The sequence below is a fragment of the Rhipicephalus sanguineus genome, chromosome 2 (genome assembly GCF_013339695.2).
Source record: "Rhipicephalus sanguineus isolate Rsan-2018 chromosome 2, BIME_Rsan_1.4, whole genome shotgun sequence".
NCBI lineage: Eukaryota > Metazoa > Arthropoda > Arachnida > Ixodida > Ixodidae > Rhipicephalus > Rhipicephalus sanguineus.
The window spans coordinates 153,214,277-153,238,401 of NC_051177.1; the positions used below are offsets into that span (position 1 = coordinate 153,214,277).

General features: G+C 45.1%; 1 protein-coding gene across 1 annotated transcript in view; it reads left to right on the forward strand.

Annotated features, from left to right (window-relative positions):
* Positions 1 to 411: 411 nt before the first annotated feature.
* LOC119383812 (MAM and LDL-receptor class A domain-containing protein 1) overlaps positions 412 to 24,125 on the forward strand; it is a 167,892-nt gene continuing 144,178 nt past the window's right edge. Inside the window, exons 1-7 of the mRNA XM_049412968.1 lie at positions 412 to 463; positions 990 to 1,086; positions 4,490 to 4,540; positions 5,415 to 5,495; positions 6,419 to 6,624; positions 11,913 to 12,003; positions 18,582 to 18,824. Coding sequence (XP_049268925.1) covers positions 1,041 to 1,086; positions 4,490 to 4,540; positions 5,415 to 5,495; positions 6,419 to 6,624; positions 11,913 to 12,003; positions 18,582 to 18,824 — 718 coding nt within the window. The 5' untranslated portion in view covers positions 412 to 463; positions 990 to 1,040. The remainder of the gene's footprint in view (positions 464 to 989; positions 1,087 to 4,489; positions 4,541 to 5,414; positions 5,496 to 6,418; positions 6,625 to 11,912; positions 12,004 to 18,581; positions 18,825 to 24,125) is intronic.

Here is a 24,125-nt window from a genome sequence, read left to right on the forward strand (position 1 = left end):
CATCTTTAATCTCCCCCACCCTGTTCCCATGTGTAGGGTAGCAAACCGGTTGTCCTATACTGGTTCACCTCCCTGCCTTTCCTTTTCTATTATTTCTTCTCTTCTTCTTCCCCACATTACTTCAGTGGGGAATGACAAACACTGAATAATAAATAGGTCGTATATACCAGGTACTGTATTATTGCTGATCCTATGCTCCTAAATAGTTGATGTCTCATTTGAAGGTTTCATGCAATTTATTGTAATGACGTGGATGTGTTAATAGGACCACTTATTAACAATTCAATTTGCAAGCAACGTTTTGTATGTTTACGTATCACGTACCTTGTGGGGATGTATTATGCTTGCAGATTTACGAAGGAAACGGCTTTGCGGGACCCCCTGGTTTCGGTAATAACGCCCAATAAAAGCAGGACAATGGATTGCGCGAAGGGTGACCATCTCTTCAAGAAATAGGTGGAATGTGAGTTGAGAGTGCATTATGACATCTGTACTTTTTTGCAAGCTTGAATTATGATGTTGACTGTAATTTGATGTATGAACTTCCACGCACAGTACCTGCTGATGTGGTGAACATTTCAGAAATACGAGTGACGCCTAACACTGAGCGCTCAGCCTTTTCTCTGCAAGTGCCAGAAGATGTCGCGCTGCATCAGTTCGGCGTTTTTTTTGTTTAAAGTGGCTCGACAGTCTCGGCGTCACTTTCAGGAGATATATTGCTAGCTCGCGTTTGCTGCTCTAGTTTGTGGTGCTTTCGTCAGAACGTTCAGATAAATTACAATGCTGAAGTTTCAACAAGTCTTCAGGTCCACGTTATATCAAAAAGGAAAGTCGTCGACGCATTCCCAATGATATCTCCTGTAATATTCTGCAAGTTCGCGTAGAAACGAATCTTCGTTTTTCTATTAAAAAATGAGATTCTAGGTAGAATATATAGTACCAGTATGGCGCATTGGCGCTCACACTGTTTATTGTTTTCCTTTTGTCAGCTCGTCTTTGAAGGTGTGGCTACTGCAGGAGTGAATGCAAATTCTGCAATTATGATAGATGATATTGAGTTCACCGATGGCGAATGCCCACCGTACGGTAAGATATTTATTAATGTTATAATTGACATGCATTACGGTCGCCTTCGGTCCACTAATCTATCGAAACGTCCATTATTCAGGTTACGAATTGGAGTTGCTGTCGCAAAGCACAACCATATTGCGCTCCAACAATGAGCGCGTACAGTTCATGCTTCTGGAAAGAGTGCTTCGTGTGAGGTGTACAATCACTTACTACTCCTGCAGGCGTTATCTTTGAGCCTGAAAGAGCAGTGAAGTGGTTTTCACATTTTTTTTTTTCAGTTTAACGGAAATTCGGAGGCTGCGACCTGTTATGGCATGCCCGGGCATGAACCTCCCCCCTGACCGCCCCGTCCCCGATGCTCAGTTAAACAACGCACCTTTAGGCGGAGAAATGTCTCCACAACATCTGGAACATAGGAGTGAAAGAAGGTTAGGGAAGTGACGTCACCGCGAAAAGCGAGCAAGATCGCTGCACTGGTTAGCGCTTCTCTCTGCTGCTCAGCAGAGCGTCGATAGTGAAGCTCGCTGAAATTTCTTGCCACCAAACCATTCCGTTTTATATTAGCGCATGGCGTCGGTCAGCGCTTGACGTCTGCAGATTCGTGCAATACCATTTTTACTACTTGTGTTTCTACGGCCGTTGCTATACGGCCGCTGTGCTGACTTAACGAGGCAGACTCGCCGTTAGTCTAACCTCGTACCACCAGTGCATGCTTTATTTCACCAAATCGAAATCGCTTCCAATTCAATGGGGTGACTTTTAAAGTGCACAAGTTCTGCAAAACAATCACTGCTCTATGCGATACCACTAGCGATATCGAGAGCTGCTATACGAGGGAACCAAAAGCAGCGACACTGACTGCCCGAGCGATGTGTCTGACTTCGCTTCTATGCGTTTGCTCGTAATATCGAGTTCTCCGAGAAAACCTACGCCATATACGGGTCTGAGTTTCAGCCGGTCGCGATCCGCGTATGGCGATGCCCTTGGTCGATCGGCCGCGACCGTAGGCCGTCGTCCGCGCTGTGAATGTAGCAGGCCTACTCGTAAGCGAGTACAAAACCGCTGATCGCCCGGCGACACTGGCAATCAGACTCACTGCCTCCCAGTGCAAAAGTGCCGAGGGTGAGAAGCGCGAAATAGTGAATTTTTGTTGGTGTAGTTGCTACTACATTCGATACCTAGTGCCACCGGGAACCCACCGGTTATTCAAGTGAGATGAGTGCCCATAACCCGTCTGGCACTCCGTGTTGCTGGGTACTCATATCTAGACAAGGTGGCCTCTTTAGCCTTGCTCTATAAAGGTGCGGCGCTGTGCTCCCTTATGGTATCCATAAATAAGTGCCTTACCTAACGTCGGACCGCTTTCTCCCTCGCCAACATTTACAGCTGGTTCAGTGAACTCACCGCGATTACCACAGCTAGCCATAATAACACAGGTACATACATGCATGTTCGAAACGGGTGGCTCAAAAAACAAGGGACAAAGAAAAGACTGCACACCACAGAGCACCACAGGCGCTCTGTGGTGTGTAGTCTTCCCTTTGTCCCTTGTTTTTTGCGCCGCCCGTTTCGAACATGCATAACCAATTCCAACATGCCCAGGTATCAATTCTTCTAACACAGGTACGCTTACATTCAACGAACAAAAAATAATATACACTAAAACAAGCGCAACGATGGCATCGCCTGTTGCAAAGCGCAGTCAGCTTCTCTAAGGACCCTCTACATGACGTCACGAAGTCCCTACTACTCTCCCTCTCTACGTGGCACTTTGGCCCTGATTCGATAGCAGAATAAGCGGGTCGCAGCTTTCCAAATGGGGCTCATGCAGACGTGTCGGCTCACTGTAGGCTAAGCAAATGTGCCATTGGTAATGCATTTGCGAATCATTAGAAAACATACAAAAATCCAGCTGTATTGTATGTTGTTTATTTATCTATGCTTCAACTAAAATATCTCTTCACTTTGGTTCTGTCGGGCCTTATTCGTCTTCAAGAGCGTTTCAGTCTGTGTAGCAGGTAAAATCATTCTTAAAGGGACACGAAAGGCAAATATTAGGTCGGCGTTCATTGTTGAAATAGCGGGCCAGAAACCTCGTAGTGCTATTTTTGTGCCAAGGAAGTGCTTATTTTGTAATAAAATCGCGTTTTAGTAGTCCGCATCGCGTTAGAGCGCTTCAAATGACCCGCCTGAAAGCGGCCTTTCTGACGTCACTGTTGCCGTGCCCAACGTTGCGCGCCTTTACTGCGCAGGTTGCGTGCACTGGCGACGTGCACCATTCGAGCATCCGGCAACATCACATCTATGCGGCATTTTGTCTAACTTTCTGTCAGAGCGACTTTCACGAGCGTGGAAAACACACGCGGACAGTACGCGACACCGAAACTACCACAGAGCCGCGACCGCGTGAGCGAAGCAGGGCGCCGGGCAAAGCGCAGTTCGGCGAAAACGGAACTTTTGAACCACGCGCGCCGTTCCCCATAGCAACGCCAAAGAGGTTCAGAAACTAACGAGCAGCATTTTATTACGTCTCTTGATGCACGGAAGGTTCTTTTTTTATTCCAGCTAGTATGATTACTAGTGATTAATTATAGTCGAACACTCTCACATCTTACTTAAGCTTAACAGCGCGAAATGAACACACGGCGGACAGGAAAAGAACGGGACAAGCGCTGACTTCCAACTGAATTTTGGTATGCACAAGTATGCACAGCCAACTATCCCAGTCAGCCACTTTATCTCTCACGTCATTGGGATCATTTCCAAAATGTACCGCTCGTGGCACTCATCGTGTGATACATTTAGCTTAATTTCTCGGTATGTAGGGCACTGCTGTTGATAATATTGTCGTTTTGGACGTTGTCATATATTGAGCTTTCACTCTGACATAAATTGTTATTTGCCTTTAGTGTCCCTTTAAACTAATATTTACATCAGGCGCAATATTTCACTATCGTCGGAAAGAACTTAAGTCCAGAGCAGTGCCGCCTGGACGACCGAAGCGCGGCAGCCGAACGCCTCCGCGACTAAAGAAATAGTCCGTCTCTTGCACCCGGCAATGTTCTCCGAAGACGGGGTCACCGGCCGTCCGGCTCATGACGTCAGTCTGGAGTGCGCGCCCGTTGGTGCAGGTTTGTGTGCATCCGCCAATGAGGGGGAAATGCTGCGGACTTCTAGAGTTGTACCCGACTATAGTGTGAAAAAACATTATCCTATTAATACTTTAGTGTTCTTATCCCTGTGTGCACCAGAAAGTAACTTCTTCGTTATGTCTTGGCACAACATGACCTCAGAGGTATTCGTCTTACAATAGGCCAACATTGGTGAACTAAGTGAAATAAATAAAGTACGTTGTTTGTTGGATGGCAGTTAATGTGCGTGTGTAAATACAAGCTGATTTTTATTTTAAATTCCTTAGAATACTGCACATTTGAAGATGAATGCCTGCCCTGGGTCGTTAAAGGAAACGGTAAGAGTGCATGCGCTTATCTGTTTTCTTTTATCATCGTAAGTTTTATTCAGCCAAGAGAGCTCTCTGTTGTGTTGAGAACTTGTTATCCGTCATGCGTTGTCATCACTGAAAACAGTACCGTGATATTATTTCATACAAGGACTATAACGGTGCTCATTTATTCTCCATAGTACTCAGCAAACATGTGAAGTGGCGCCAAGGAAACTATTGTGGCTCTATAAGCTACGGTGAAGTATGCTGTAGTTGCGGTATAAGCTTCGTATGCGCTTAATAGTAATTGCTTGCGGCTATGCAAGCAGTTCCGTAAATATACACGTCACTTTGCAACTGGTCGCAAATTGTTTAAAGTTAGAAAAATTATGCTTGGTTTCCGGTAAGCTATTTCATCAAGTGATTTTGCTAGTTGAGCTGCATATGCCATAATGACAATGCCGATTATTCGTTACCTGTGCTTTTGAAATTCTAGATGTATTGCAATGGCAAGTCGCTGTTTCATGTTGTTTCAAACATCGAGTGCCTAATTATCATCACTGATGACTTCCTATGACCCAGTCAGGAAACCAACATACTATATGACGAACACCTGCAGTGTCGGGCTTTTGTTTTTAATCTAATACTCATAATCGTGTGACAGTGCATGTGGAATTTGAAGGAGCGTACTCGCATTGACTATCAAAGCGATGGTGGTTTAATTGACTATGAAGTTTTAGGAACTGTGCACTGTAGTAGTGCTCAGATGGATACACGCCAGATATTCATTTGCGAAGCCGAACTTGCAAATCGAGACATTTTCTATGCATATTATGGCTCTGGAATATGCGTATATTATCTATTCTCTTGACAATATTTTCAATCATTCTGATGTGGTCAGGCGAAGGGGCCGCCTTTAAAGTGGAGCGAGCCGGACACTTCGACAAACTTCCTCGAGATCACACGACGCAGACTGATGACGGTAAGTTTCTCATGAAGCTGTGATATTCGTTGCATGTGACCACATCAGGTCATTGGAAACGACAGCGAAACCTTTAACCTTAATACAACTCCAACGAATCATTGAATACTTTCACGCGTTTCCTAACAAAGTATCACACATGGAATCGCGTTTCCACGAAGGGCAGTAACGATAATATGGTTACCCTTATGAACGTAAATTGTAGAATATTTTTTTTTGGTTTCAACAAAGTTCAGTGATATTATTCATCGTTTACACTTCCTCTCAAAGAATGTGCGCAGATGATTAAGAAGTAACTTTCTCTTTAAAGTTCGTCGGGCACAAAAACGTATATATATATATATATATATATATATATATATATATATATATATATATATATATATATATATATATATATATATATATATATATATATATATATATATATATATATATATATATACGTAGGTTATGAAGAGTCTATCTTCGGTTGCCGTAGAATAATTAGGAAAAAGGTATACGCTTCTAAAAAACTGTTTATTTGTCGACGTTTCGATCGGAACGTCAACAAATAAACAGTTTTTTAGAAGCGTATACCTTTTTCCTAAATATATATATATATATATATATATTATATATATATATATATATATATATAATATGTGTGTGTGTGTGTGTGTGTGTGTGTGTGTGTGTGTGTGTGTGTGTGTAGTCCTAATATGCATCATGTGCTTCATCTTAGGATTTTAGGTGAGTTGATATTCCGCGACACAGGCTTCACTAATTTTCTGTCACAAAAAGGTGCCTGGTGGTCATGTGATAGTAGGTTCATAAGCATTTCTGCCCCATTGCTGTTGTTCATCAACACGTGGTTACGCTTAGTATTTCATTGGAGTTCTGCTGATGCCCAGTGTTTCATGGCCGTGTTCGTATCGCTGCAGGCTATTATCTTCTTTTCGAGTCTCCTGGCACCAAGGGAAACAAAACGTCCTTGACGTTGCTAGAGCCCCTGCTCTACGAATGTTTGTCGTTCTGGTACTTCCTGCCCAAACTCCAAAGCAGTGTGGTGCTCTACGCTCAAGACGAACCAATATCGAAAGGAGAGGGAGTTTGGAAGCGTTACCGGTGGCAGGAAACCATGCTGATGGTAAGCGAAGACATGAGCTGTTGTGTCACCAGTGCGATATTACGTGCACATAACATCAGGCCCTGTATATGATAATAATGCTGCCCACAATAGTGGGTTATGTCGAGGTTACAACTAGAACTTCCATTAGAAAAATACCAATAGAAGGGGACTGGCATACCTATGAAGAGATAGAAAGTCACAGTTTTGCCGCAAGGAAGAAGCAATGAATGCGATAGCAACAAATTCTTGTGTTACACGAAGTGAGGCTGGCAGCTAACTGTTTGTATCACATCTCGCGTAACTACAAAACACTGGTGTAAGCGAATACCGCCGCTCCAGGGAGAGATGCTCTCTCCCTGGAGGGTATACGAAGGCTATACGAGCCGCCCGCTGTGAGGGCTTTCGAGATAGCGCGCGCGCCAGCGATCGCGACCGCGCTTTTAGATTTAAAGTTCAATGTGACTGCTTGGGCGACACCCCCCCTCCGCCCCCCACCTCGTGTCTTTTCACGGTCGTTAAAGACGGGTGGGGCGTTTCCTGTCTGCTTCGACGGCAGGCCTCCCGATCGGGGTGAGGTTATCGCATGCACCCTCCGAGCGACGGAAATGGTCCCGGCTCGTTTGATCTCTCGTTCGGCCGCGTTCGTCGCCCCCGCTCACGCGCTTTTACCCGCGCTAGAAAATACAATGCGCGGGGGGATCTTATCAATTAGGACTTCATACCGAAAGGACATGACGGCGACGGCAACGGCGATGGCGAAAATTGTCGAGACTGTCCATATAATTGCTCGCGCAATAAAAAAATATTGTCTATTTCCTCTTTGTATGACTTCGTAGACAGAATTTGTACACAAAGCTCGCGTAACACGGATTTTTTTCGAAGCGACTCATGAGATTACAAAGACCTCATATTTATTTAAGAGCTCCTTTCCTATACTGACGTAAGTCAACTCACCCTGAAATATAAGTGCTTGTAAGAGCTATCCACATCCTCGGTATATTTAATTGACAAACCCCTGCGACATCATTCAAGTGATGCGGTACAATTAGGCTATCCTAATGATTTCGGTACTTGTCAAGAGAAGTATCGTTCTTAAGACTGGATATTTAGAATGTATCGGTATTACAGCGAAATCTGTATGAGATCACAACAACTGTGTTGTAGTTGTCCGCAGCCGCTGCCGGTGTCCGGTACCTCTATCGCGAAAAATGAGAAAATTCGAGATTAGAAAAATACAGGCGAGCTCTGATGGGATTTGAACCCAGGCCTCTACGTGGCAGTCGAGTATTCCACCAGATAGCCAGGCTGGTTCTTGATACTCCTTTACAATAAGAACCTATACAGGCGGCATTTCAGGCAAAGAATCGCGTTAACATGCGTAATATAATGTGGTATCAGTGTAAAATAACAACTAAGCGTCCCACAATGCGAATTGCGCAACGAGTGTGTGGTTTAAAGCGTCCCACCCGCTGCAAAGTGGTCAGCCATAATTCTTCATCGTCATCAGCCACAGCACAAACAAAGTGCCCATAAAGTCTTACGCATGCATAGCGGTACCATGGTTCTCCACAGAATGACAAATAATAGCATCCAAAAACACGGCAGGAAATGGAAGATGGAAGCTTGCGATGAAAAAATACGTAAACAGGGGATGGGTGCTCGAGCCGACGTTTCGGCAAGTGGATTTGTCTTCTTCAAGGCTGGAAGGACAAGTCCACTTGTCGAAATGTCGGCTCGAGCACCCACCCCCTGTTTACAGATTTTTTCATCAAATAATAGCATAGTGGTTGCTTCCGTAATTCACAAAAATAATGATTTTGATTAATGACGTAGTAGATACCTTGCAGGTGTACTTGTATTAGTTGCCCCAAGAGAGTTTAGAACGGGCTCTAGAAAGACCGTTCTTCCAGCTTTCCCTGTTACTGTGCTGCGCCTACCGTGCAGGCTTGGCGTTTTTTTTAATGCGAAGCATTTCGTTGCGATCGTAAGACGCTTTAGCGTTTCTGTTCAAGTATCTATCTATCTATCTATCTATCTATCTATCTATCTATCTATCTATCTATCTATCTATCTATCTATCTATCTATCTATCTATCTATCTATCTATCTATCTATCTATCTAGCAGCCTACGCCAGCGTGCTCTCGCAATCGCCTTCTTAACTTGGGGTAGACAATAGGCATGGGAAGGTAAGAAGGTTTGAGGTATATGACCGCCTGGTAATGACAAGAATAAAATCCTATCGCGTACGTCGTCAAACCCATTCCTTCAGACACGTGTGGCACATTCCGATATGCCACGGGTCGCGGTACGCTGGTATGCGCCACAGGTGATTGACAATTTATATCTACCCAAGAACGGCGGAAACAGACATTGTTAATTTAAATTAAGAAAAACCGACATCGGTAGCGTTGACCCGACGAATACAAATAGTAAAAATCAGGATCCCAGCACGAATCGAACCTGAGCATTCTGCGTGGCAGTCAGGTATTCCACCACAGAGCCACGCCAGGTCTTGAAACTGCTTTGGAAAAAGACCCTTGGTAGGCGTAATGTCGGGGCAACGTCAATTGTGGTTGCAATACTGGCTATTTAATGTTACTATAAAGCAATAAACATTACATAACCCGCCACGGAGCACTAGGTAGCGCTCCGAAGCACTCGGAGCACTGCTGATTCGAAGGTTGCTGGATCGAATGCGGGCCACGGCGGCGGCATTTCGATGGAGGCGAAGGTCTTTGAAGCCCGTCATCTTAGATTTACGCGCACGTTAAAGAACCCCGGCTGGCTAAAATTTCCGGAGCCCTCCACTGCGGTGTCCCTCATAATAATACCGTGGTTTTGCGACGTTAAACCCCGACAATTATTATTAATAAACATTACATATGTGCTCCTATGTTACAGGCGTCATGTCGGGTTAATGTCAATTGTGGTTCCAGTACTTAAGAAAAAACTTGACAATGGGCTAGTTGGTTAAACATGATCAACTTTTCTTCCGCACACTTAGAAAAGGAAGTGAACATAGCGAAGAAAGACGTACAACTTTATACGTCATTTGTACGTCTTTCTGTGTTCAGTTCCTTTTGTAAGTCTGCGCAAGAAATCTTTACCGTTGTTCCAGTGTTGACTCCGCATTTATAACTGTCTTATAAACATTATACTTGTATTCTTATGATTCAGCAAGCTATATTCACGCGGTGCTCGGCCCCGGGGAATACGCTAACGAAATTTAAGTATGATATTCGCATCATCGCACCATCAAATGCACTTAGTTTTGTTAATACTGACGTATGTGCTCTAACGTGAGAGCTCACGTTACGTCAGACCACAAGTCACCCTTTAAAAGCCAGTGTGGTCGACGTGCCTGGTAAGCCCACGATGTGTACAGAACTGCTTCCCTTACAAAGACACGTCGATCCTCCTGGTTACGCTTTGCTCAAAGCTAAAAAATGCAGCATAGACAATTACTCGCCTCTGCTTCGCATAAAACCGATTTCCACAAGGTGCGGGATCTGCCAAATTTTTTTGTTAACATTGACATTGCTCAGCGAAGAGCGGTTCAGCGAGCATGTGCATATAGAGTAACTGCACGTGAATGGGGACGAGAGTGCGACGTTCGAATTGTTGGATGGGCACTGTCATTTGGAATGAAAGTGGTGGTTGCTGGTCCGCACGTGCTCGTGTTACCGTCCTTCTGTGCTGCAACAATAATCACTGTTGTATTTTAAGGCTATAACTCTTATAAGCACACTCCAAGCGGAAATTCGCCGTCGCGGTCATGTTCCAAATAAAATGCGAATGCTACAAGAGCCACTGTGCGCGGGAAAAAGTTTAGGGGTTAGCCCTCATGGCCACTTGGCGCGCACTGTCTTTGTACGCGGGACAAAATGAGAGATCGGTAGTCGACCATTTGCAGTCGGGGAGAGTGGAGGGGAGGCCGAACCTACCCCTTTCTCGTCAGGAGCCGAGCACCTTAAACCCTGAGCTTTCGTCTCTCAAGGTTCAGGTGATTTTTCAGTGGGAAAAAATGTAGCCGGCATTCAAGTACACTTACATTTGTGTAATTGATCACGGCCGCAAACGATTAAGTATTTGTCGATATGGAAAATCCATCGAATGAATTCCAGTGCCAACAAACTCGCCATAGTTGTGTTACCTAAACCGCAAGTTACGCACTCTTCTAAGTTGGTTTTCATATACAGTTTTTTAAGCTGCAAGAACGATAAGCTTTCGTTCTTAATGCTGAAGAAGACGAAGATGTTCAAAGAAGGGAAAGGAGGAGAGCTTAAGGCTGAATACTTGTTGGATGAAATAAGGAGAGCGCTCTTTGACAGCACACTTCGACACCCATGTATTATTCATACAATGATCCTTTCGACCTCCAGTGATCTGTGACTGAATATAACAATGTCCAGCAATGCTCGTAGAGTTGAAGGTTTGAAGTAACTTCGAAATACCTACAGAAGTTTGTCGAATCAACTGGGCCAACATTCAACGCTTCTGGTATACCGAAGTGTATCTGTCTGTTTTATCTGCGATGAGGATGTTTTGAAAAGCTTTACCACTGAAGAAGTTATGTTTCTTACGAGAAAACTTGCTCAGCGAGCGACAAAGCCGGCACCTGTCTCAGAAAAGCGGCGCCTAAGTTCCAATTGGCTGTGGTGCTACGTCACGAGCGCATTTCGAGGGAGCTGTGCGGAAAACGGGGACCACTTAATACCGCGCCGGTACGCCAGCACTTGTGGCAAGGGAGTGGTCACCGCCGGCAACGGCGCGTAAACCTGGTTCTCGCAGCCCTTTATGAACCGCGCATTGTTTGTCCACGCATGCTCCTGCTTGCGTTGGAACTTCGCCTCGGTACTTGACAAAATATAATATATATGTAATATGTAATCATAACAATAATTCAAAAGGTAAAACATTGCCGATAACGAGTAGAATCTATTTACGAATTTATCCACCAGCCTTTAGCAGCGCATCCTAGCACAGCTGTGTACTCTGCTTTAGGGCGTAATGCTACTACATGACCGCATCGTTTTCGTCTGGCCGGCTAATGCGATAAAAATGAATATGAGACTGCTTTCAACGCCAAAGCACAGATAACAGACAAGCACGCATGCGTTTATTTTCTGTCCCTAGCATGCGTATTGACATACGCTTGGAAAATATAGCACATGGACAAAGAGTTGGGAACGCGAAGTGGCCAGACACAAAGGGATAGTTGTTATAGCTAAAAATTGTTTTCGTATTTGCTTCTGATGGCCTGAAGGTACTGGAATATTTTTTTTTTCTTTGTTTACTCCTCAGCTTGATCCAATTTCTGCTGAAACTATAACGGATGGAGACGGCTTCGTAGCCATCGACGATGTGCTTATCAGCGAGGAATGTTCTCAAAACAGTAAGTAGTGAAAAAAATGTTTGGGTATTTCACTGAATTTAGCCATCGATATCCACGAAAACGGGCCACATGTAGTTCCATGTGATATTTTCCAATAAAGATTAGTGTCCGCTGTCGCCCCGAATTATTGGAACTCTATCTCTGAGAGATGGATTTCATACTTCAAGTGAACTATTCGTAATGACACTGTTATCTTTATTATGGACTATGTGTTGTTTTCATACGCTTGCTTTTTTAAATCACTTTTCTGCTATATTTTCGTGCTATAAAAGATTGAGAAATGCATTGACTGAGGAATTATCCACCTCGGCCTCTGCACAGCAACTAGTGAAGTAGAGAACAGCAATCAAGACACCGGGCAGCATGACGCGTGTAGATAACAGATCAGTGTGCTCTACGCAGGACAAAAAGCCAGCATTCAATCTCAGTCATCGATTAGAAATTGCATTAATGCGACGCTCCTCTTTCAACAGCACACGGTCATCATTAACCAACAGCTATCATCATGAAGATCATGATTGCCGTCATCATTAGTGCTATAATATATTGTCCCCTGCAGGATGAAGGCCTCTTTCAATGATCTCTAATTATCTCTTGCGCGAGCTGCTTCAATTTCATGCCAGTAAATTTCTCAATTTCATCGCCGCACTAAACCCTCTGCAGTCTTCGACTGCGTGTCCCATCATATTATGCCCGTTCTGATGCTGTAACTGATTTGTGGTTGTCCATGGTACGTCTTAGGATTCATATTATAATATTAAAAATAATAATAATAATAATAATAATACATTATTCTTGCATGTGTACAAAACAGTTACATGCCACCGAGATGAGGCTAAAGGAAACAGACGAAACTGTTTCCTGACTAGGCCTACATCCTGGTTCGTGAACAAAAACAAAAAAAAAACAAGCACAGCAGTGGGGAAAGCGTAAAACATCCAGTACAGCACAATTAACCAGCATCACTGTAAAGAAGTCATGGAAGATTCATACCAATTTCAAGCAATTTCCCTATATAAGTACAAAAAAACCTATAAAGCCATTTCGTGTTACCTTTCATGTCAGGCAACATTAGAGAGGTAGCGACATTAATCACCGTTTAGCCGATATTAACCAGCACTACCATAATTTAGCCGGCACTAGCGATTATTAGACAATGCTAACGTCTGCACTGCCTTCGACTGTAGTGCCTTCGAGAACGATCCATGTGTGTGTTTTCTTTTTTTGCCAGAAAACGGGCAATGCACTTGATAATACATAATTACAAAAACTTGGGGAATGCACTGAAGACATTTTCTTTTAAATGTGGTCTTAAAACATTAATATTGCCCTTATCGCGATGGCACGAAACAGGGTATAGGCGAGTACTGACGCAGAAGCATTCCGCAAGGCTTTCAGCCGTTCTTTTGATAGTTTTTTTTTTGTTATTGCGCTATGAATATGCGTATTTCCGTCCGACGGGTGCCATAAGTCGAATGCATAGAACACTTGACGTCATTCTCCACCTCAGGGAGTTGCCTTAACAGCCTGAAGTGGCCACACGTCTGGAAAATTGTAAATATTTAGAAAACGCAATAGTTGGCCTCATTAGTTAGTTACAATAAATGAATATCGCAAGCGCGAAATTTAATAGCATTTGATGATTGACATACCTGCTGAACATTTCTGTGATATACTGTGCTAAATTTCTGCAAGATGCATTTATTTAGCAAGATGCATATATGCAAGATGGATATATTTGGGATGATCAAAAAGTGCAGCAGAAAAGCTTTAGAGAACCTTAAACATCGTTTGTTTTGTAGCAAACTATTGCGACTATTTGTTTGTGACAGAGTGTATGGACGTTTCAAATTCCTGAGTATAAGCTCAAACATTTAAATTCATAAATTCTTGCCGGGAGGAACAATTTACGGTAGTTTTTTTGTTGTTAACGTTCACGTCAATAAAAATATCTCCGGACTGGAGAGGGTGAGACATGGGACATTCAAGTAAGGTAGCCATGATTAGTGATTTAATGCACAACACGGTCAGTTTCCTGGACTTCCGGGTAAAAAGTTTTTCTAGCGTCTGAGAAAAGCTGGTGTGTTCCGGCAACGTACTTGCGATCTATTGAAAACAATGTGCATTTTCTCTTCATCGTATTTCGCACGTTGTGTTCCTTCACTGGCAATATGCTTTCTGATGCGTTAGCATCTGTTCATTATCTTCCTGGTGTAAGCACTTGTAACCGGTTCCTTGCGTAAATGGCTTTGCAATATAATTGATTCTTACAATTTCTGTAGAACTGCGAATCATTTTTCGTAAGACCTAAGGGAAATTTTTCCAAAGTGTTAAGCGTTATAGATACAATGTTGCTGCTCAAAAGAAACAACCACAAAAGTACGTTTCTTTTTCAATGAAAGGGTGATGTAGTCTCTGCCTAAATGATCTTTATGAACCATATAGGATTGCTTTTAAAACTAAGAACAAGCATTATGCTGGGTGCCCCAGCTAATCCTAGCCAGAGTTTCATAATATGCCTACACACTCAATGACGACGTGACCAAATGCATGTTGCTGTGTGTTGCCTATAGAGTAAGACGGACTATTTCTTCTCTTGTTATTATTTTTATATTTAGGCCACTTTAAATAACTACCTTTTGAAGTCACGAAGCTGGGCAAAAATTCCAATGAGAAAGTTGTGCATTCGTTTGCAAAACGTCCGTTTAGACAGTTCCTAACTTTTTGTCTATCAAGTAATGATCTTTTTCTGCTTACTACAGATGCCCGCAAAACACAAAAAATACCACGTGACAGGCCTGATTGCATAGCTATGCGCACCATGATTCTAGTGGTCCCTCACGTTTCGCGTAGTAACGATATGCTTCCCTCATGCCAGTTCATGACAGCGATAAGCAGACGCAGCGGTTATCGCTTGTGTTGCCGCTAGCAAAACGTGTTTGTCGTACAGCCACCACCATTGTCGCTGACCTGTCGAGGCAGCACAATCGAGCTAATGCTACGGTCGTTTGCATGCGGAACGTTAGGGAGCACAATAATCATCGCGTGCACTGGCGAGCAAGCGGGCATGTCACGCGACATTATTTTGTATTTCGTGGCACATGTAGTAAGTAGAAAAACACTAATACTTGATAAATAGAACGTTAGAAAATTACTAATCGGACGTCTTGCAAACCGCTCTACAACGTTTTCAATGGAATTTTCGCCCAACTTCGTTGCTGCAAAAGTTAGCGAATTAAAGTGGCCTAATTAGGCAATTAATCAGAACACAAAACTTACGCCAGCCTATAGTCAGCAACATGCCTTTGGTCGTAGCGTCAGAGCGTTGACAGCGTTGCCATATTTTATAACTCTGGCTAAGGACAGCTGGGGCGCCCTATATAGAACCGCGCGTCTCGCATTGACACATGTTTTCACGACATTTCATTTACTTTGCGACTTCACTGGCTTCGTTTCTTTTTGTAACGTGCGTTTCGGTCCTCAAAACACAACTGCCACTTTACCGAATTTCACTTTTCCTGAAAGCTCAACAACTTTTCCGCCAGTGCTTGCGTTTGCTTGGAGTTAAAAAAAAAACATGGCTGATCCCTCTGACATAGGAATCGGTATAACACGAAAGTAAAACGTATCTTCTCAAACGTAGTTGAGCGTTTGTTGTGTATAGTTTCGCCCCGAGGGCGAAGGAATGAATGCTATAGCAACAAGTTGTAATGTCACGCGAAGAACGGCAAGCAGCTCAAAACTTTCCACGCGCGGCTCAAACAGAAAGGACTCACGGAACGAACATACACGGGATAAGCGCCAACTACCAACTGTCATAGCTTGACAGTTAATGCGCGCTAGTCAAATACAAAGGAGGACACACGAAGCGATCGCTCAAGTATACACAGGATGAGCGCAAACTGTCACAGTTGTAACTAATTTGTAAGTGAGCAGCGCGCTCCTTTCGCAAAAGTGGCCGCTGCTGTGAGCGAAGGGACCTTCGTGCTCTCTGTAACTTCAACGCAATTTTGCGGTGAGAGCGCAAGACGTAGAAGATAAGCGCGCGTACACGGGTGACCACGCCCTGTAGAGGCGCACGCGCATCTCAACGCGTGGGGTGACGACCTTTAAAGCGCGCCTTTCGAGCCCTACGCGCCATCTCGCGAGTGATAACGAAAACAAGCTGATGTTCCACCGATCTCCGAGTACCGCCACCGGCGAATGGTGTACATAAATAACACGCCGTTAGTATGAGGAAGAACGTGCCGTCTGTGGTGGAGTCGTTTTGCGCTGCGCGCTGGGGATCGAGGGGTCGTACGTACGACTCCCGGTGACGGAACTTTTTCTTTTCCATATCCCTATTGAAAATTTATCCACCATGTGGGATGGTGGATTCCACCATCCACCATTATGGTGGATTATGGTTCTGGAAGATGGTGGCACATGTGTATGCTGGCGTATGATGGATGCTGGGAATAGCGGAGCGTGAAACGGCTCTACAGCGTCGGGACCATCGTGATTAGCTGTTACACATAAATAATTGTATAGAAGGCGATGTAGAAAGCATTAGTACAAAAAAAGAAAAAAAAGGCCGTATGCACACAAAAAATGACGCCACCGGGAGTCGAACGTGCGACCTTCGGATCTCAAGCCGAGTACTTTAACACTACGCCACGCTGACAGCTGCTTTGAGTTCTGCAAAATGACTAGTCAACATACGAATACACCGTTTGGCTTCAGCTTTGTATGTCTCATACTGGACACAGACGCGATCTTCACATCGTACTAAAATTTGCATAGTTTTTAAACGCGAACAACGTGCTGCCGTTAACGAATGGCACGTCGATAATGGCAACAGCGCTAGCTTTCTTGTAGAATTCACAACGTAACTCCAAAAAAAGTGTCAAGTGGACCGAAGAGCGGGTATAGTGAACCGATTGTTACAGCTAAGTTTAATTGCCTTTTCTCGCTTTTTCCAAAGGGCGACATGTGCAGAGGCTTTATGTCGACTCAAATCTCATTCGATAAATACGCGCGTACAGTTGATTGAGTATTGTGATGCTGTTTTCGCGCAACCTATAGCGCAGCCGTGCCAGCGCACTGATCTGACGCTGTATCATTAGCTACAACTGCAGAACAGCTCGGCCAAACGCAAGTGCAGTGCGCGGGAAAGATATGCCATCATATTGGTTCAGTAAGGCGTTCGAATTGACAAGTATATGTTCCCGCATACGTGTCAGAGAAGCGCCGGCGAGTGCGACCGGCGGCGGTTGGTGAGCGGAGGCGTTTGCTGGAAGCGCGTCGCATCTACGCTCATCGCTTCTTGTGCGGACACCGTAAACAAGAAAAAACGCTTCATTTAGGTTAGCCGATGCCACAGCTATGCTGTAAAGTCATTCGTACTCATCGGAGTCGTGTATCCTGAAACCCAGAAGTGCCGATAACACGTTGACAGACTCGGCCGGTAAGCTATGCCTAACCTTTGGTGGCAATAATGGTGGTAGAATATGATGCTGGAAGTGATACTTGGTCGGGCTTATCTCGACGCAGGCCGAAGGTAAAAGTTTGTGCATATTAGCTTCGCACGCATTTCCACTGTTACCTTAAAGTGCCGCTGAGGTAAGCGGGTGTGCAAGAATTGCCAGAGTTGCGTTTCTAGCGTGACGGTATCAAGCGGCGGCTGTTTTCTAGTCTACCCGCTGGAAGGGCTCATTTACTTCTCGGCAACTGCGCGCCGATGTAACACACATACTGTCGCTGTTCACACCGACACTTCTAGACTTGTAAACATCACAATGGAGCAGCACATCGCGGATGTAAACCTGATAAGTACGTGCGTAAAATGTAAACATTCACGGCTGCTGTGCTCCACAAATCTTGAGGCGGTTACGCCGCATGAATAAAAAAAAGCGTGCTGAAAAGCTTAATGATCGGCGTTGGCTTCTTTGAACTGTAAACATATTTTGCTACACATTGAACAGCAAAACATTAGAAGTGACAGTGATTTCACATGTCACGTGAACTTCCATCATGCCACCGTCATCCAGCTTGTTCACCAAGCCATCCACCGAAACACGTTTTGCTCGCCACCATCAGCCAGCATTTTCCACTTAACACTAAAAAAAGCTCGCCACCACCACCACCATCTGCCACCATTTTTCCACTCTCGCCACCGTCAGGCAGCATTTTCCACTTAACACCAAAAGAAGCTCGCCACCACCACCACCATCTGCCACCATTTTTCCACTCTCGCCACCATGAGCCAGCATTTTCCACTTAACACCAAAAGAAGCTCGCCACCACCACCACCATCTGGCACCATTTTTTCCACTGTCGCCATCATCTGCCATTATGACCACCACAGTTTCCACCACATCCACTATTGTTTCCACCTTGTCCACCAAGAATTCCAGCATCCACCAACCCACGATTTTCAATAGGGATGTTAGTCTTTATATTTTACAACGTGATATCCGTGACAGAAATGCGTCAATCGAGCCGTGTTGGACCCCAGCTTTCGAGACTTTCGAGTTAAAAAGAGTAACGCTTTACTCATTTTGTCCCCCCCCCCCTTCTCTCTCTCTCTCGCCACGCAGTAAGGCCGACAGAAAGGTTCGATTGCGGAAACCAGACTATCACAATAGAACGGGTGTGTGACTTCGTGAAGGACTGTGCCAACGGCGAAGACGAGCAAAACTGCGGCGCATGTAACTTCAGTAAAGACCTGTGTGGCTGGACAGGCGACGGGGCCCTGAACCGCGGCACGACGGCATGGCGCCGGCAGGCGATAGGCGACGTCAAGGACTCCCCCACCACAGGAGCGTACGCCAGTAGGAAAGGTGAGTTCAAATGAGTAGCGCATAAAAATCAGAGGCAAAAGGAAGAAACGTGTACATGACAAGTGCTGTTTGGTGAGTGCTCATGGAGAAAACAGTAACGCGACTACTAGAACTGAAGGTTTGTCTGAAAGTTATAAAATACTAGAACGGCATAACAAAGCAAATATACGTCTATAATATATTATAGGTCCAATGGAATATACCAAAACAGTGAAATGCCAAGCCACCGGGACTGCCACCGGTTTATGCAAACGTTGTACTAACAGAGCACTCCCGCTTTTGAGCAACTCACCTTTTTAGGGGCGAAGCTCCTTATAGCTTGCACCCGTTCGTCCCGTAGTAGTGTGTAACCAATCTTAGGGTGTATCCACACGACGGACCGAATCCGTCTTTTCAGCCGTGGACGGTGCATCACGTGACCCAGCGTCACGGATTTGTGCCATCCGTGCCGCGTCCGCGGACGTCGCGGACGGAAAATGCCAAGCTCTTTTTCGCATTCAGATTCGCGCGAAATAACACAACAGATTCAGCCAAGGGTGTCATTATAGGTCTGGCAACAAGCGCTGCTTTTTCTTTTTCTCGTATGGTTTCGTAAACATAGCCGATAAAGATTTATTTTATTATTGCCAGATATCTATCTATTCAAGACCTTGCAGGCGTTTTCCAACACACAACGTAATCACGGCTCTAAAAGCGAGGCTCTCCAAGTTTGCGCGTAGGTTAAACTGAACAGTCTCGGATGCAACAAATAGGAGCAATGTTTCGAGTAGAAATGCACAGACGTGCAACACTTGCCCGAAGCAAGGTACCGTAGCGTGACCTGCAGCCTTGTTTCCGCTGATATGGCTCGCCGCATCACGGGGTCCTCTCGTTTTATGCGAGGTCCCACGAGCGAGGGCAACTGCACAAACTGCTCTCTTGACACTCGCGGCAGCCTCCTGTATTATTCGGTGTCGCTAACCAAAAGCTCACCGCACAGACGTGTTGTATACCCAGATGCTTGTTAGCGATGTAGTCCTTTTGCCAACAAGATCTTTTTGCAGGAAAGAAGAGCGCTTCACCGTCTAATTCTTATAATGCAACAGCGATTGCAGCTAATCGTCGATTTCTTTCGAACTCCATCTTCAACTTAAAAAAAAAACTCTGCTCCACAGACGGAAACATAAAAATCACAGCATATCCACGGAGTGACTGATGATGAGTGGGCGAAGCTGCGGAGGTTCATCGGTAAACCGTGAATCTTCCGTGAATTCTGCCAAGTACATCATCACCGACGTGAGATCGGGCGCGTTTATACAAAGGTTCGATGAGAGTTATGACGACAGGCAGCTCTCTTTAATTTTACATGTACGCTGTGAATTTTCATTGTTTAGAAAACCATTGCTTTAGAAAACATCTGGCGTCTTTCGTTAAGCAGCTGGCGTCTTTTCGTTTTGCTTTAGAAACATCTGGCGTTCTTTCGTTTCGCGTTTAGAAAACATCTGGCGTCTTTCGTTGGTTTATTTCATCAATCAACGGCGTTGTGAACAAAATTTTTATTGCTTAATCACGCACAGGAGAAATCTCACCAGGCACTACCTTGGAGGTAAACAATGGCTGCTAATGGGAATGAGAGACAGAAGAAGTCGGCTTTTAGCTAACACTTACACTTCTACTTCTACTAACGTTTCCTACTGGAACATGCCAATGGCTGCTAATGGGGAATGAGAGACAGAATTCGGCTTTTAGTTAACGCGCACGCTGCGAATTTTTTATTGTTCAACAACGCACAGGAGAAATCTCCCACCGGCACCACCTTGGAGGTCAAGATCTGGTACTAGCGTTAAGGCTGGTTACGCACTACGAGGGACGAACGGGTGCCGCTTTAAGGAGCTTCGCCCCTAAAAACATTCAATGCTTTTGCTAACGATTAATGTGTTTTCGACTTTCAGACTGCTCGCGCCAGCTAGAGAAAAAAGGAACAAGCAAGCATTCGCACATTATTATGACCTCTAAGATTTGGTAGCTCTCTCAGATCACCGAGCTCATGTTCTGTCAATAGAGGTACTCGCTAAGCCTACAGCTCTCAGAAAACCAGTATGGCGCTTCGAAACAGTACCAAATTGCCACGAATACGTTGCCGGTGAAGCTTGATGACACAAACCTAAAGGCGACACAATCGTCAGTTTGGGACTAACAGCCCACGCAATGCGCGACGAAGAGCTTAAAGATTTGAAGCGGGCAGCTCTCGCTTCAGACAGTGCCGCCATGTTTTTTTTTTTTGCTGCGGAGCGTCCGTCTACTCGCTTTGTCCGTCGTCTGGATGTGCTTTCCAGCCAGACTACTCGCTTTGTCCGTCGTCTGGATGTGCTTTCCAGCCAGACGGGCGGCGGAACGATCGTCCGTGGACGAGATTTCCGCCGAGAAGTCCGTCGTGTAGATACACGCTTAAAACGGAGGGGGCGTGCACACACGAAGGCTCCCTAAAGACAATGCGCTGCGACACTACGTGATATTGCTACGTAGCTAACCCATCAAGAGCCAGATATTCTGCATACAGAAGACGACAAAGAGGACTGGCCTGTCGGTCTGCTGTGGGTGCTGTCCTCCATCTTGACCGATGCTGTGCACATCAGTGCAAATACACTTGTAAATAGTCACGCCTCGTGTCATTTTACGTAACAATATGTATCGCCCTCTCCTCTCCTACGCTTCCCCCTCTTTCTCCTCTCCTACGGTCCCCCCCCCCCCCTATCTTGCCTCGCGGCGCCGACGCAGGCAGCGTCGCGAGCAGGGTTGCCACTGACTTTCGAGTAAATGTCGCCAAGCGACGAGCAGAAAGTCGCCAAAAGTCGCCATTTTTTTTGCAAATTTCGCCAAAAAAGTCGCCATTCTAGATATGTGCGGCATATCCTAGTAATCAGAACTTCCACTGATGTATAGCCCCGTAGAATACAATGCCATTCAAAGCCCTTAAAGTATATTGACATTTCTCAATGCCAGGCGCATCGCCCCTTCACCATGGGAGTGCTTGGTGCACCTGGTTCTCCGACTAGCCGCAAGATGTGCGCGGAGGCGCAAGTATGAAAGGATAAAACGCTCATGATATCTTTCCATCCCTGTCCGCTCGTTTCAAAGGTAAAAGTGTGGTAAACCTTAGGCGAAAGCCGCGAAGGCGTTGTTTGTAGACAGCTTTACATCCCCTCATATGAAAAAAAAGGATTAACAGGTTTATTGAAAGTGGTAAGACAGAATTCTTACAGGTATCGTTCATTAGTGAGTCTTACGCCCTTCAGTGTGAACTAATATGATACCGGACGCCACTGTCCCTTTCATATATAATCACTTACCGTATTTACTCGAATCTAGGCCGGCCCCGATTCTAAGCCGACCCCCGAAATTCGCAAGACCAGAAAAGTAAAAAAAACCTATTCATTGTACTCGGATCTAAGCCGACCCCCCCACTTTCGCACATCGTTTTTTCGAAAAAAACATCGGCTTAGATTCGAGTAAATACGGTATATCTACCCGTGTCAATCCAGTGCGTTATAAATGAACAGGTAGACATTGTAAAATGTTATATAGCAATTGTTTTCATTGCACACGCTCACCGAGAACTGTAGAAAATGCCCGAATAAATATTTTTTTATTGCACGAACACCCGCGTATCCGCCCATCTTCGCTATACGAGCTCGATTAGGGGATACTGCAGCGGTGAATAAATCGCCAAGCTATTCAGAATAGTTGGAGCTTTGGCGGAACAAATGGCCGGAACACACGACCAACCCGTCATCTAGCCCCTTCAGAAGCGAAACTTTAGCGAAGCTCTCAAGCATCTAGATTAATCTAGATGAATTGAGTTAGAAGCATCTAGATGAATTGAGGAGATACACACGAGTTACAGGACGGACATATAGAATGGCGCGCAATGTGCACCTCAAAACCCAGAAAAATACAGAGAATAGTGCCGCTCATTCGTTGGGAAGGCACTGAGCTTAGGATGCATAACTCAGTGGTCTGAGACCTAAGCTGAAAATCGCCAAAAATTCGCCGTGTCGCCATTCATAATTTTAGGTCGCCACGGGCCTCTCAAATTCGCCAATTTGGCGAAAAGTAGCCACCATTGGCAGCCCTGGTCGCGAGGCAGCGTCGCGGCAGCGTCTTGATTGAAAAACATCACAGCATATCCACGGGGTGAATGACGATGAGTGGGGCGAAGCTACGGAGGGAATCATCTGTAAACCGTGAAACTCTTCCGTGAAATGCGCCCAGTACATAATATAAAGAGTGTGAAACATCGTGTATATATTAAACATCAAACTTTTATTGTACTGTTGGTTTGCGTGGTCCCTTCATTATCACTTGTGATCGGTGAAATGCAAGGAAGAAGTCCGCTCCCGAGCGAAAGAGCGCCAAGAGCGATCGCATTCCCCGCTCGCCCTGTGCGAATTAAAGGCAAGGCTAGAGGGAAGACAGGACGCGCGTTCCACGACGCGAGGTCGGTAGCATGCCCAACGAAAGCCAACGGAACGCGATCGTGCAAGTGCTCCGGCTTCGCATCGCCTCATGGTTCCATTTAGCGTCCCAAAACCAAATATATTGCTCAAGGTGTGCCTTGCGTTTTTCGTAGAAATAATTTCTTTATCATGTACATTAAGACGAAAAGTTGAAAGCTCACTAGAGTGTATCGCCCGCAAAGTATGTCTTTTAGTGTGATTTAACTCTCGTGCGGCAGGGTCCTCGCGCCGTTGCCGGTCCACCTCGCCCGTTGACGATCGGGCGAGGTGGCTACATACAACTACTACTATTACACTTTAAGAAAAACATCTGGCGTTCTTTCGTTCTGCTTTTACAAAACATCTGGCGTCTTTCGTTGGTTTATTTCATCAATCAACGGCGTTTTGAACAAAATTTTTATTGTTTAATCACGCACAGGAGAAATCTCACCAGGCACTACCTTGGAGGTAAACAATGGCTGCTAATGGGAATGAGAGACAGAAGAAGTCGGCTTTTAGCTAACACTTACACTTCTACTTCTACTAACGTTTCCTGCTGGAACATGCCAATGGCTGCTAATGGGGAATGAGAGACAGAAGAATTCGGCTTTTAGTTAACGCGCACGCTGCGAATTTTTTATTGTTCAACAACGCACAGGAGAAATCTCCCACCGGCACCACCTTGGAGGTCAAAGCGTAAGACTTGTTACGGACTACTACCAGAGAATATCTACCACATTAGAGAACGGAAACTGTACCTTTGACTGTAGTACGGAAATAAGGGTAGCGGCGGCGTACTGAACTGCAATAGAGCGAGGCGAGATGG